The sequence below is a fragment of the Schistocerca piceifrons genome, chromosome 9 (genome assembly GCF_021461385.2).
Source record: "Schistocerca piceifrons isolate TAMUIC-IGC-003096 chromosome 9, iqSchPice1.1, whole genome shotgun sequence".
Classification (NCBI taxonomy): domain Eukaryota; kingdom Metazoa; phylum Arthropoda; class Insecta; order Orthoptera; family Acrididae; genus Schistocerca; species Schistocerca piceifrons.
The window spans coordinates 163666494-163680948 of record NC_060146.1 but is presented as its reverse complement, the minus strand read 5'-3'; the positions used below and the strand labels follow the sequence as shown (position 1 = coordinate 163680948).

Sequence of the window (14455 nt, the reverse complement as noted above, 5' to 3'; positions counted from 1 at the left end):
GCATGGAGGAACATAGATATGTGGAACTGGTTGTTCATAATTCCTGAGTGTGTATACTGATCAGAATTTGCATTGGGAAACACGTATTATAGATTTTCCCAAACGCTTCAGTTCGAAAACGTGTCTTCTGAGTGTAACTGGTGATTTGATGGCGAAAGCATCTGAGAATTAAGTTCATTCTACACTTTTATTCTTCGGTGACATATGGAACAATTCTCATACAAAGTGTGTACAAAAATACGAAAATACCACAAACATAACCCATTACCATGCCTAATACGGTACAGGAATGCCGTTGGCATTCAATACAGCTTCCAGTCGTTTCGGAATAGATAAATACAGGTCCTGTGTGGTTTCCAAGGCAACCTTATTCCATTCTTCCTGCAAAATAACGGCTAGTTTGGGTAACGGTGACGGTAAATAGCGGTTACACACACTTCTCTGGCCACAAAACATCTACACTACTGCCCATTAAAATTCCTACACCACGAAAATGATGTACTACAGACGCGAAATTTAACCGACAGGAAGAAAATGCTGTGATATGCAAATGATGAGCTACATCGTGCTGACGAACTATTTCTCATACGCAAACAGCAGTTGACCGGCGTTGCCTGGTGAAACGTTGTTGTGATGCCTCGTGTAAGGAGGAGGAATGCGTACCATCACGTTTCCGACTTTGATAAAGGTCGGATTGTAGCCAATCGCGAATGCTGTTTATCGTATCGCGACACTGCTGCTCGCATTGGTCGAGATCCAATGACTGTTAGCGGAATATGGAATCGGTGGGTTCAGGAGGGTAGTACGGAAGGCCGTGCTGGATCCCAACGGCCTCGTATCACTAGCAGTCGAGATGACAAGCATCTTATCCGCATGGCTGTAACGGATCGTGCAGCCACGTCTCGATCCCTGAGTCAACAGATGGGGACGTTTGCAAGACAACAACCATCTGTAGAACAGTTCGACGACGTTTGCAGCAGCATGGACAAACAGCTCGGAGACCGTGGCTGCGGTTACCCTTGACGCTGCATGACAGACAGGAGCACCTGCGATGGTGTACTCGACGACGAACCTGGGTGCACGAAAGGCAAAACGTCATTTTTTCGGATGAATACAGGTTCTGTTTACAGCATCATGATGGTCGCATCCGTGTTTTACCCCTGCCACCTTTAGAATTTGAAAGAGAGTATTCCAATCAACATTGTCAAAAGCTTTCTCTAAGTCTACAAATGCTAGAAATGTGGGTTTGCCTTTCCTTAATCTTTCTTCAAAGATAAGTCGAAGAGTCAGTATTGCCTCACGTGTTCCAACATTTCTACGGAATCCAAACTGATCTTCCCCGAGGTCGGCTTCTATCAGTATACAGGACCGTTTCTACTCCTAGCATTAGCCAACACTAGGCGGCTATCTAGGCCGGTAAAATTTTAGGTGTGGCAAGAGACGGAAAAAATTAATTTCATATAAAACAACGAAAGAATTGAGTAAATGAGGTGAGAAAATAAAAAACAGGAGGTATTAAAAGACCAAATTATTTTCAAAAGCGTACGGAACACTTACATAATAAGACTTGTTACTTTGACCAAAGAAAACACATTGCCTCTACCTACCTCAAAACTAAAACATACGCTACTGCGCACAAAGTGAAAACGAACATGACCCTGATTCATATCTGTCCAGCGGTGGAGTAGTTTGATGCTTCGGCGTGTCTCCTGGCAGTATATTGTGAGTTCTAACTTCAAGGAAAAATTCATTCGCTCCAGAAAATGGTTCCACAAATGTATTAGTCCCTTTTCTTGCAATGAAATGAAATAAGAAGTGATGCCAAATTCGGTTGCATTGGTATATTCAATTCAGTGCTAGTTTAAAATGTTCACTACACTCTTCCTGTTTCAGTTATTTGGGGAAATTTCAAAACTAAGAACAAAAAATAAGAAATTGATTTGTTGTTCTCAGTCAGTTTTAAAGGAATTGTAGACAGATCGTGAAAATGACAACTGTCCCAGGAAATTAGGACGTCAAGTCACCATACTTTAATGATTAAAAGTATAATATGAGCTTGAGACTGTTGGTTGTGAAAAAGAGGTGTAGTCATTTTTCAGTTCTCGCCAAGGGCGGCGAAACACCCAGAACGGCCCTCAAAGTATGCACTATGTCATAAAAGTATCCAGACATCTATTAGTGAATATTAATAGCGGAGTTGTCCACCTTTGACCTGTGACAGGTAAAAATAAAAATGTTTATAAGAAAAAGAAGTCTAACGAAATGGAGTTAACTACTCTGTAACGAGCCACTGCAGACCCTGCTGCCGTGCTACTACAACACTCAGAAAACAGCCGGCACAACCTCTGAAGTTTTACAGCAATAGTTCGTATTCAGGTGCTGACACATGTGAAAATTACCGAACAATCAATTTCATAAGTCACGGATACAAAATACTAACGCGAATTATTTACAGACGAATGGAAAAACTGGTAGAAGCCGACCTCGGGGAAGATCAGTTTGGATTCCGTAGAAATATTGGAATACGTGAGGCAATACTGACCCTACGACTTATCTTAGAAGCTAGATTAAGGAAAGGCAAACCTACGTTTCTAGCATTTGTAGACTTAGGGAAAGCTTTTGACAATGTTGACTGGAATACTCTCTTTCAAATTCTAAAGGTGGCGGGGGTAAAATACAGGGAGCGAAAGGCTATTTACAATTTGTACAGAAACCAGATGGCAGTTATAAGAGTCGAGGGACATGAAAGGGAAGCAGTGGTTGGGCAGGGAGTGAGACAGGGTTGTAGCCTATCCCCGATATTATTCAATCTGTATATTGAGCAAGCAGTGAAGGAAAAAAAAAATTCGGAGTACGTATTAAAATCAATGGAGAAGAAATTAAAACCTTGAGGTTCGCCGATGACATTGTAATTCTGTCGGACACAGCATACGACTTGGAAGAGCAGTTGAACGGAATGGATAGTGTCTTGAAAGGAAGATATAAGATGAACATCAACAAAAGCAAAACGAGGATAATGGAATGTAGACGAATTAAGTCGGGTGATGCTGAAGGAATTAGATTAGGAAATGAGACACTTAAAGTAGTAAAGGAGTTTTCTATTTGGGATGATGGACGAAGTAGAGGGGATATAAAATGTAGACTGGCAATGGCAAGGAAAGCGTTTCTGAAGAAGAGAAATTTGTTAACATCGAGTATAGATTTAAGTGTCAGGAAGTCGTTTCTGAAAGTACTTGTATGGAGCGTAGCCATGTATGGAAGTGAAACATGGACGATAACTAGTTTGGAAAAGAAGAGAATAGAAGCTTTCGAAATGTGGTGCTGCAGAAGAATGCTGATGTTTAGATGGGTAGTTCATATAACTAATGAGGAGGTATTGAATAGGATTGGGGAGAAGAGAAGTTTGTGGCACAACTTGACTAGAAGAAGGGATCGGTTGGTAGGACATGTTCTGAGGCATCAAGGGATCACCAATTTAGTATTGGAGGGCAGCGTGGAGGGTAAAAATCGTAGAGGGAGACCAAGAGATGAATACACTAACCAGATTCAGAAGGATGTAGGTTGCAGTAGGTACTGGGAGATGAAGAAGCTTGCACAAGATAGAGCAGCATGGAGAGCTGCATCAAACCAGTCTCAGGACTGAAGACCACAACAACAACAACAGTTCGTATTCAAGGGAAATAGTATATTCAAAGTCCGCTAGTTGGTTTGCCTTATTAAAATCAACTGCTTGTTCTGTACTATTCGATTGGTTACGTGCTCGGCGAATAACTTGTAAATTGAGGAAAAGGCCCTAGTATCGGGGAATATCTTCAATAACACAGTATCTATTTGACAAGTAGAAGAATGTACTGGAAAGCGTAGAAGCATTTTTAATGTGCCGAGAAGAGAAGCGTTCAGTCAGCTATTTTCTTTTCTTGCACTTTACAGGCCCAGGAGCGGCTCTCCACGCTGGAGCTGGAAGCGACGTCTCGCGTCCAGAGCGAGTGCGAGCGACTGCTACGCGACTTCCAGGAGGAGTGCGACCAGAGGCTCCAGCTGGACCAACAGCTGGAGGAGGACCGCAAGCGCGAGATGGAGGTCAGTGCCCTGCCGTGGAGCGCTGGTCCAGGTCTGGCTACTAACAGCACGCCTTCCCTCCCCCCCCCCCCAACCCCCACCCACCCCGCCCCCCCCCCCCCTCTTCGTTCTTCACTCATTTTCATTTCACTTCGTTTGCTATCGATGAGACACTCTCTTGAAAGGAATGTATCTCTGCTGCCGAGTCATTTCAACCTGTGACGAACGGAAGAAGGAAATCAATGTGGCGGTTCACATCTACATCTACATGGATACTATGCCAATCATACTTGACTGCGTGCAGAGGGTTCATCGGACCAACTTCACAATAATTCTCAATTATTCCAGTCTCGACCAGACCTCGAAAAAAAATACGTATATCTTTCCGTGCGAGCTCTGATTTCCCTTATTTTATTAACATAGTCTTTTCTTCCAATGTACGTCGGCGTTAACAAAATATTTTCTCATTCGGAGGAGAAAGCTGGTGACTGAAACTTTGTGAAAAGTTCTCGGCGCAACGAGAAACGCCTTTGTTTTAATGATGTCCACCCCAAATCCTGTATCATCTCAGTGACACTCTCTCCCCTATTTCTCGATAACAAAAAACGTGCCGCTCTTCTTTGAATTTTCTCGGTGCACTCCGTTAATCCCACCTGGTAAGGATCCCACGCCGCGCAGCAGTACTCCAAAAGAAGTCGGACAAGTGTAGTGTAGGCAGTCTCTTTAGTAGAACTGTTGCATGTTCTAAAAATAAATAACCTAGTTTTTGGTTCCCCTTCCCCACAACACTTTTACGTGTTCTTATCAAATTTAAGTTGTTCGTAATTTTAATTCCTAGGCATTTAGTTAAATTCTCGTTCTATATATTTGATAGATTTATCGTGCTAACGAAGTTTAACAGATTCCTTTCAGCACTCTTGTTGACGACCTCACACTTTTTATTATTTAGGTTCTACTGCCAATTTTCACACCATGCAGACATCTTTTCTAAATCGTTTTGCAGTTTGTTGATCTTCCGGTGACTTTACTAGACCATAAACAACAGCATCATCTGCAAACAACTAAGATAGCTGTTCTGATGGTCACCTAAATCGCTTATATAGGTAAGGAACAGCAGAGGGTCTACAACACTGCCTTGGGGATTACCAGAAATCACTTCTCTTTTACTCGATGACTTTCCGTCAGTTACTATGAACCGTGGCCTCACAGGCAGGAAATCACAAATCCAATGACATAACTGAGCCGATATTTCAGAAGCAAACAATTTCACTACAAGCCGCTTCTAAGGTACAGTGTCAAAAGCCGTCTGGAAATCAATAAATACGTAATCAGTTTGAAATCTCTTGTCGATAGCACTCAACACTTCGTGTGAGTAAAGAGCTAGTTGTGTTTTGCAAGAACGATGTTTTCTAAATCCGTATTGGCTGCGTGCCAATAGACCATTCTCTTCGAGGTAATTCATAATGTTCGAACAGAATATATGTTCCAAAATTCTGCTGCATGTCAACGTTAATAACATGGGCCTGTAATTTAATGGACAACTCCTACTGTCTTCATACAACCTTGTTCTGATAATTACGAACACAACAAAAAAATTCACCCAAATCGGTCGAGCTGTTCTCAAGTGATGAAATTTGATACAGCGGCAATAAAAACTGTAGCAAGTAACGTAGGTATTCGAGGATGCACAACAAAAGAAAAATATAATGACCGAAGTGAGACTCGAACAAACGATCCAGCAATCACTAGTCATGATGTGCTACAGATTTTTTTTCCATCGTTATGTGTTTTACGCATCTCTAAAATGCTATTAGAACATTTAATAATTTCAATCGGCCTGGAATCGTACTCATACCGCCGACGTGGCAGGCGAACGTTCTACGAGTACCACACAGCCAGGCTGACTACGGAATGGTGACCTTTATTTTGGTCTATTAAAGATGCTTTGAAAGGTTCAAAGTAGATTTTCTCGATAATTTTTGAGAGTTGCATCAATTTGCTTCGGTTGATTGATATTTAAGTTCTGAATTTCACATACCATAAATACGAGGGACAATTCATAAATTATGCACACGTTGGTATTACTGTGGATTGTTTGATGCAACAACAATGAAAATTACGTCAGATGGTCGGATGTAGTTAGGAGCTTGAGGAATAAGCACGTTTTTTTTTTTTCTTTTTGTTTTTTCGCTGTGTACTCTAACATAAAATTGGCGAGAGGTAGATAAGGGCCCTCCACGGTCTCGGGTACTGTGACTATTAAAGACCAGAGGTCGTACATCAAGATCAAAACTTTGCGCGGTCAAAACCCAACCGAAATCCACAGTACTTCAAGTGAAGTTTGTGGTGAGTTTGCAGAGGACCATAGTACAGTTTCACGTTGGGTTAATCCTTTTCGTGGTGGTCGTGGGAGTATAGAAAATAATCCAGGATCTGTAAGGCCAAAAGCGTCAACAGATGAACGATGTGTAAGGCTTGTGGCAGATGCTCTTGAAGAAGATCGCAGTGCTATTTGTAAGGAACTCCCTGAAGCCACGAGAATTCCCCCAACACCAGTTTTCCGTATTCCGACAAATAATTTGAAGAAGAGAAAAATACTGCGAGATAGATCCTGCACTTTGTCTGCCTAAGATAAGTAGAAACGCCTGGTCATTGCAACCTTGCTCAAATAACAATTCGACCGTGAAGGTCAAGGATTCTTGTGTCGAATTGTTGGTATTGATGAAATGTCGATTGGAGACTTTGGACCGGAGGTGAAATCGCAGTACAATGAATGTAGAGCTTCAGGTACTCCACGTCCAAAACATTTCGACGCTCTCAATCAAAGCTCAAGTAAATGATGATTTCTGTTTATGTTCACCAAGGAATCATCATGACACAGTCCGATGTGTAACAAGGGGCACAGCAGTGTATTACTGTAACTTCATGAAAAACCTGCGCACAAAACACAACATCAGTTGCTCGCGGCTACGCCACTCGTTCTCCACGACAATGCTCGCTCACATATCAGCCTTTCTGTAGCTCAAAAACTGCGCGAATACGGATCGGAAGTGTTGTCACATCCCCCCCTACAGCCCGCACGGGAGTCCGCCAGACTTCGACTTGTTCCCAAATTTGAAAAAATCTATTCGTGGACGTCGTTATCTTTCTCTGGAAGAGCTCTCTACCACCGTTATCCGAGCCATTCGAGAGGTGGACAGAAGTGGTTTCCTGGATGGACTAATAGAGGTTTCGAGACTTGGGATTCATTCATAGAGAAGCAGGGTGACAATGCTGAAGGACAGTAGAGACATATTGGAAAAATTAGTAAATTAAAAAAAATTGTGTGTATTAATTACGAAATGTCCTGTGTACAAAAAAAATACAGAAGTCCTACTGTCATATGATCTCCATATCGAACATAGACCTTACAACAGTTTCTACATCACCCACTCCATACACACTGTTCTGAGCCTTACGGACTAGAGATGTCATTGTAGACGTATAACAAGTACACTACTGGCCATTAAAATTGCTACACCAAGAAGAAATGCAGATGATAAACGGGTATTCATCGGACAAATATATTATACTACAACTGACATGTGATTACATTTTCAGGCAATTTTGGTGCATAGTTCCTGAGAAATCAGTACCCAGAACAACCACCTCTGGCCGTAATAACGGCCTTGATACTTCTGGGCATTGAGTCAAATAGAGCTTGGATGGCGTGTACAGGTACAGCTGCCCATGCAGCTACAACACGATACCACACATCAAGAGTAGTGACTGGCGTATTGTGGCGAGCTAGTTGCTCGGCGAACATTGACCAGACGTTTTCAATTGGTGAGAGATCTGGAGAATGTGCTGGCCAGGGCAGCAGTCGAACATTTTCTGCATCCAGAAAGGCCCGTACAAGACTTGCAACATGCGGTCGTGCATTATCCTTCTGAAATGTAGGATTTCGCAGGGATCGAATGAAGGGTAGAGCCACGGGTCGTAATACATCTGAAATGTAATGTCCACTGTTCAAAGTGCCGTCAGTGCGAACAAGAGGTGACCGAGACGTGTAACCAATGGCACCCCATACCATCACGCAGGGTGATACGCCAGTACGGCGATGACGAATACACGCTTCCTATGTGCGTTCACCGCGATGTCGCCAAACACGGATGCGACCATCGTGATGCTGTAAACAGAACCTGGATTCATCCGAAAAAATGAAGTTTTGTCATTCGTGCAGCCAGGTTCGTCGTTGAGTACACCGTCGCAGGCGCTCCTGTCTGTGATGCAGCGTCAAGCGTAACCGCAGCCACCGTCTCCGAGCTGATAGTCCATGCTGCTGCAAACGTCGTCTAACTGTTCGTGCATATAGTTGTTGTGTTGCAAACGTCCCCATCTGTTGACTCAGGGATCGAGACGTTGCTGCACGATCCGTTACAGCCATGCGGATAAGATGCCTGTCGTCTCGACTGCTAATGATACGAGGCCGTTGGGATCCAGCACGGCGTTCCGTATTACCCTCCTGAACCCACTGAGTCGATATTCTGCTAACAGTCATTGGATCTCGACCAACGCGAGCAGCAATGTCGCGATACGATAAACCGCAATCGCGATAGGCTACAATCCGACCTTTATCAAAGTCGGAAACGTGATGGTACGCATTTCTCCTCCTTACACGAGGCATCACAGCAACGTTTCACCAGGCAACGCTGGTCAACTGCTGTTTGTGTATGAGAAATTGGTTGGAAACGTTCCTCATGTCAGCACGTTGTAGGTGTCGCCACCGGCCAGTAGTGTATATCAGTTCAGGATTATCTGAAAAAGCCAAACGGCTACCCTATCTGTTCCAATAAAGATTTCCAGATAGCTACATTTTCGTTTTCTTTTCTGCGATGCGGAAACTTGCTTCTTGAACACCATAGCATAATTGTTAGGCGCATAACAGTAGAGACAACTGCAGTGTTACAGAAACTGAGACACGCTCTCGTCCTTGCTGCAGGAGCGGAAGCAGCGCCTGAAGAACCTGATCGAGAACATCTTCGCGGACGAGGAGAGCGTGTCCACGGAGAACATGGCGGAGGCGCTGCTGGAGGAGGAGGAGGCGGAGCTGGAGCGCCGGCTGTCGCTGCGGGGCTCCCAGAGGGGGCGGCGCCGCCCCCACTCCCAACTGGAGTCCTCCCTGGAGGGCACCGAGCGCGCCGAGTCCTGGGCGCTCGTCCAGGACAGCCCAGCCGCTGCGGCCCACGAAGACGCCCCGGCAGCCCAGCCAGCCACCCCACAGAGGCCACAGCAGGTGAGCCCAAACCACTGTTCTGGCGTCTCAGCCACTGTCCGCGTTTCCCAAACACCTCAACGGGACGTCAGCTGAACACTTGCTTCTGGTATCTCATTGCCCGTGCAAGATTCTATACCTCTGCATCAAGAGAGCAGCTCTGCTGAGCACCAGCTTCTGGCGTGGCTCCCATCTCTCCAAGATTCCCAACATCCTCATCTGCAGATCAGCTGAGCATTTGCTTTTGCCTTCTCGAAATCTGTCGAAATTCCCAACGTCTTTCCCTGGATATCAGTCGATCACCTTCCGTTGCGCCTTTACCAGCCTGAGATTCCCATCCTACTGAAGGTCAGCTGAACACCTACTTGTAGCGTATTATCAACTGCCTAGTATTTACAACTCAATTTTAAATCACCTGTCTATTTTGAGTTGCTCAAAGATTCCAACCTCCTCATCTGTAGGTCACTAGAACACCTGCTTCTGGCATGTCTTCCACCTGCCTAAGATTACTAGGCTCATCACACTCACACAACAGTCTAGTGCTAACTGCGGCCGTCCGGAGTGGCCGTGCGGTTCTAGGCGCTACAGTCTGGAGCCGAGCGACCGCTACCGTCGCAGGTTCGAATCCTGCCTCGGGCATGGATGTGTGTGATGTTCTTAGGCTAGTTAGGTTCAATTAGTTCTAAGTTCTAGGCGACTAATGACCTCAAAAGTTAAGTCACATAGAGCTCAGAGCCATTTTTCGAGTGCTGACTGCCACAATGAGTTTCTCAGACTTCTGCCCGTGGCCGCTCCTGCTTTATTCTTGTTGAAAACTCGATAGAGCACCTTCCGTACTGTCCAGCAATGTGTCGAGGCGTCAAGTGGTGAGCAACTAAAATCTTTGGCTGGGGAATGTGAGTGGAAGAGTTTGACTGCTCAGAAGGGGTTTGGGTAAAGCTCTCTTGTGTGACCAGTTCTAGAGTAGTGCTCCAGCACTTACGGTCCTTATCGAGTAGGTGTGATGACAGACCCTTTGGAGTTAGTATGTGATCAGATTGTGCAGATGGGATAACACCAGGGATAAGCTACAATCCTGTCTCACTCCCTTCTCAAACGCTGCTTCCCTTTCATGCCTGTCAGCCTGTATAACTCCCGTCTGGTTTCTGTATAAGTTGTAAATAAACTATCGCTCCCTGTATTTTGCCTTTTTAACCTTCAGAATTGCAAAGAGGGTACTCCAGTCAGTATTGTCACAAGCTTTCTCTAAGTCTACAAATGCTATAAATATAGATTTGCCTTTCCTTAAGCTATCTTCTGATAGAAGCCGTAGGGTCAGTACTGCCACACGTATTCCTACATTTCTCGGTAATTCTAACTGACCTTCCCCGAGGTTGTCCTCTATCAGTTTTTCCATTCTTCTGCAAAGAATTGGTGATAGTATTTTACAACTTTGACTTATTAAACTGATAGCTCGGTAATAATCACACCTGTCAGCAACTCATTTCTTTGGAACTGGAATTATTGTGTTCTTCTTGAAGTCTCAGGATATTTCGCATGTCCCATACATCCTGCACACCATGAGGAAGGGTTTTGTTATGGTTGGCTTTCGCAAGGCTGTCAGTAGTTCTAACGGAATGTCGTCCACTCCTTGGACCTTGTTTCGACTTTGGTCATTTAGTGCTCCATCAAATTCTTCTAGAATATCGTATCTCCATTTTCATCTTCATCTGTATCTTAGCTTCCATTTCTATAATACTGCCCTCAAGCGTATCTCCCCTGTATAGACCCTCTTCATACCCCTTTCACCTTTCAGCTTTCCCTTCTTTGCTTAGGACTGGTTTTTCATCTGAGTTCTTGATATTCATGCATCTGTTTCTCTTTCCTCAAAAGGCCTCTTTAATTTTCCTGTAGGCGATAGAAATCTTTTCCCTAGTGATATATGCTTCTAAATCCTTACATTTATCGTTTAGCCATTCCTGTTAGCTATTTCGCGCCTCCTTTCATTCTCATTTTGTAGACAATTGTTTTCCCCTTCACCTGCTTCATTTAGTTCATTTTTACATTCTCTCCTTTCATCAGTTAAATTAAATATCTCCTGTGTTGTCCAAAGATTTCTACTAGGCCTTGTCTTTTTACCTGCTATCTGTACTGTTTCATCTCTCAAAGCTATCCATTCATCTTCAGTTCTATTCCTTTCCCCTATTCTTGTCAATCGTTGTCTAATACTCCCTCTGAAGCTTCCAACAACATCTGGTGCTTTCAGCTCATCCACGTTCCATTTCCTTAACTTCCAACCTTTTTTGTAATTTCAACATTGTAATGTACAGATCGTAAAAAATAAATCGTGGTCAGAGTCCACAACTGCCCCTGGAATCTTTTAAAATTTCAAATCTGGCTCTGAAAACTCTGACTCACCATTATACAATCAACTGAAGCCTTCCAGTGTCTCCAGGTGTCTTCCACATGTACAACCTTCTTTCATGATTCTTAAACCAAATGTTAATGATGATTAAATTCTGCTCTGTACGAAATTGTACCTGGCAACTCCTTCTCTCATTTATTTCCCCCAGGCCAATTTCACCCACTATTTTTCCTTCTCTTCCTATCCCTCGTGTGGAATTCCAATCACACTTCACTATTTCAGTTTGCCTCCCTTAACTATCTGAATACTTTGTTTATCTCAACATACATTTCTTCAGTCTCTTCATCATCTGCAGAGTTACTTGGGATATAAGCTTGTTCTACACTGGTGAGTGTGAGCTTTGCGTCTGTCTTGGCTACAATAATGCATTCATGATGCTGTTCGTAGTAGCTTACCCGAATTCCTATTTTCTTATCCATTGTTAAACCTAATTCTGCATTGCCCCTATTTAATTTTGTATCTATAACTCTGTATTCATCTGACCAGTAGTAATGTTCTTCCAGCCACCAAACTTCACTGATTCCCACTATATCTAAGTTCAACCTTTCGAATTTACTTTTTAAATTTTCTAGTCTACCTGAGTGATTAAGGGATCTTTAAATTTCATACTGCAATCCATAGAACGCCAGTTTTGTTTCTCCTGATAACGACGTCTTCCTGAGTAGTCCCCACCCAGAGATCCGAATGGGTGCCATTTTACCCAAGAGGATGCCATCATCATTTACCATTCAGTAGAGCTACATGCCTCCAGGAAAAATTACGTCTGTAGTTTCGCTTTGCTTTCAGCCATTCACCGTACCAGCACAGCAAACCCATTGTGGTTGATGTTACAAGACTAGATCAGTCAGTCATCCTGACTGTTACCTCTTCAACCACTGAAAAGGTAGCTACCGCTCTTCAGGTGCCATAAAGATTATCAGAACCATGTCCAGATTGTCAAAGGCATTAGGGTGGCATCTTTTTGCTTCATATGCACTGCAGCTTGGCACCGGGTAGATGGAGCTGTCTGTATCCATGTAAAGTGATTTTGCTTTAGCAAAATGAGTTTTTGCAAATGTCTAATGCAACTAGTACAAGTGGAGTTTAAATACGTATAATATACACATACCTACAAAAACCTTGTGTCTAGAACCACGAGTTCATTAAAGATAGTGGTTCATTTAAAATTTGACCTGATGATATACCTTTTTGTATCACAACGCCATCCCAAAAAACGAACAAGAGTATCTTACGGTGGTTTCTAACATTTTGCATAGTTTTACCAAAAACTGCATTATTCATTAACTTATAAAAACATTTTCAAAATCAGACACCGCAGAAATCCTCCTTTCTGTATTTACATCAGTGTATTCCTTGAACCTGGCTGTTGCTTGAAGGAAGTAGCTTGTGTGACTCTACAGTTCCAACCCAAGCTCGATACATCACTGGAGGTTTCGATAATTCCTTGTTTTTCCCTCCAGAATTGTCAACACCATTGTCAACGTCCCATCGACTTAGAGGTGATTAGAGATGGAGTGCAAGGTCAGATGGGGTCAAGGATGGGGAGGAAATCGGCAGTGCCCTTTCATAGAAAACATCCAAGCATTTGCCCAGAGTGATCCAGGGAAATCATGGAAAACCTAAATCAGGATGACCAGACACTGCTTTGAGCTGTCGTCCTTCCGAATGCGAGTCCAGTGTGGATGGAAACCGTTTCATGGAAATCAGTGCTCTGAACATAACGGAAATCGCTGTGCGTGTCACGCAATCTATTAGGATACACTAAGGCTACTTCAAAAAAAGTTTCAGAATCTACTACCAGAGATGAGAAGTTACCAAATCCAGTGATTTCTTCACTTTATAGGCAAGGAGACCTCCCAATGGACAGAGATTGTTACATGGTATGACTGCATAAGTTGTTTACATCTAAATACATAATGTACCTAAATCGCCGAATGCACTGAATATTTCTTGCATAAATGGTTTATTTCCCATGGTGTGCCTATGAAAACCTTTGCAAAGTCCCCCACAGATGCCGCGTTCATAAACACCTGCATGGCATCATTGATTAAAAGTTCAATGTTGACATGTGTGAGCTTGATAGCAGTGCAGTGTAGCAGAATGCAGGGTCCAGCAAGTATGTTTCCATGCATACATCTGGTATTGTTCAAAAATGTCTGCTAGTAAGCATGCATCTGTGTCCATATGACTTCCATAGTCCCCTAAGTTAGAGGTGTTAAACTCCTGCAAAAAATTTACCATGTTCCCATACTCTGTGTCAGTTATAGCATTGTCTGCGAGTTTATTGGAGAATGTGGTTATGTCAGGTAATGTGGTTTAGTTGAGTTTCTCCATCATATCCATGTACTTTTATGGGAAGACTCCCTTCGGTTTTAAGCAGCAACTTACCGTCATAAGGATGTGCTACTCGAGTCAGAGTAATACGTTCCTGATGCATGGTTTCAGTAAGTTTTTGAAGCGTTACCTGTCTGAATCCTAGTGAGTGCAGGAAATGCAGCGCAGTATCCTTGGTGATTATCTCTAAAAATGAAATACATTTCTCTGTGCTGTCAGGTATGAAACTAAATTGATGATTGCACACACCGATCTTACCCAAGTGCTCAGCAGGGAGGAGAGTATCATATCTGCTTAAATTGTAAAAGAATACAGGTATGTGGAATGGTAGTTTATAATTCACGTTGCATGAATTGTGTACAGCGCTCAGAATTTGCTGGTAGATGGCACTAATCTCTAAGTGA

General features: G+C 43.2%; 1 protein-coding gene across 1 annotated transcript in view; it reads left to right on the top strand.

Moving 5' to 3' along the window:
• Nucleotides 1-14455, top strand: part of LOC124716804 (actin cytoskeleton-regulatory complex protein PAN1-like) — a 60215-nt gene that overhangs the window by 23061 nt on the left and 22699 nt on the right. The window contains exons 3-4 of the mRNA XM_047243353.1: nucleotides 3931-4080; nucleotides 9041-9334. Of these exons, the coding sequence (XP_047099309.1) occupies nucleotides 3931-4080; nucleotides 9041-9334 (444 nt within the window). The remainder of the gene's footprint in view (nucleotides 1-3930; nucleotides 4081-9040; nucleotides 9335-14455) is intronic.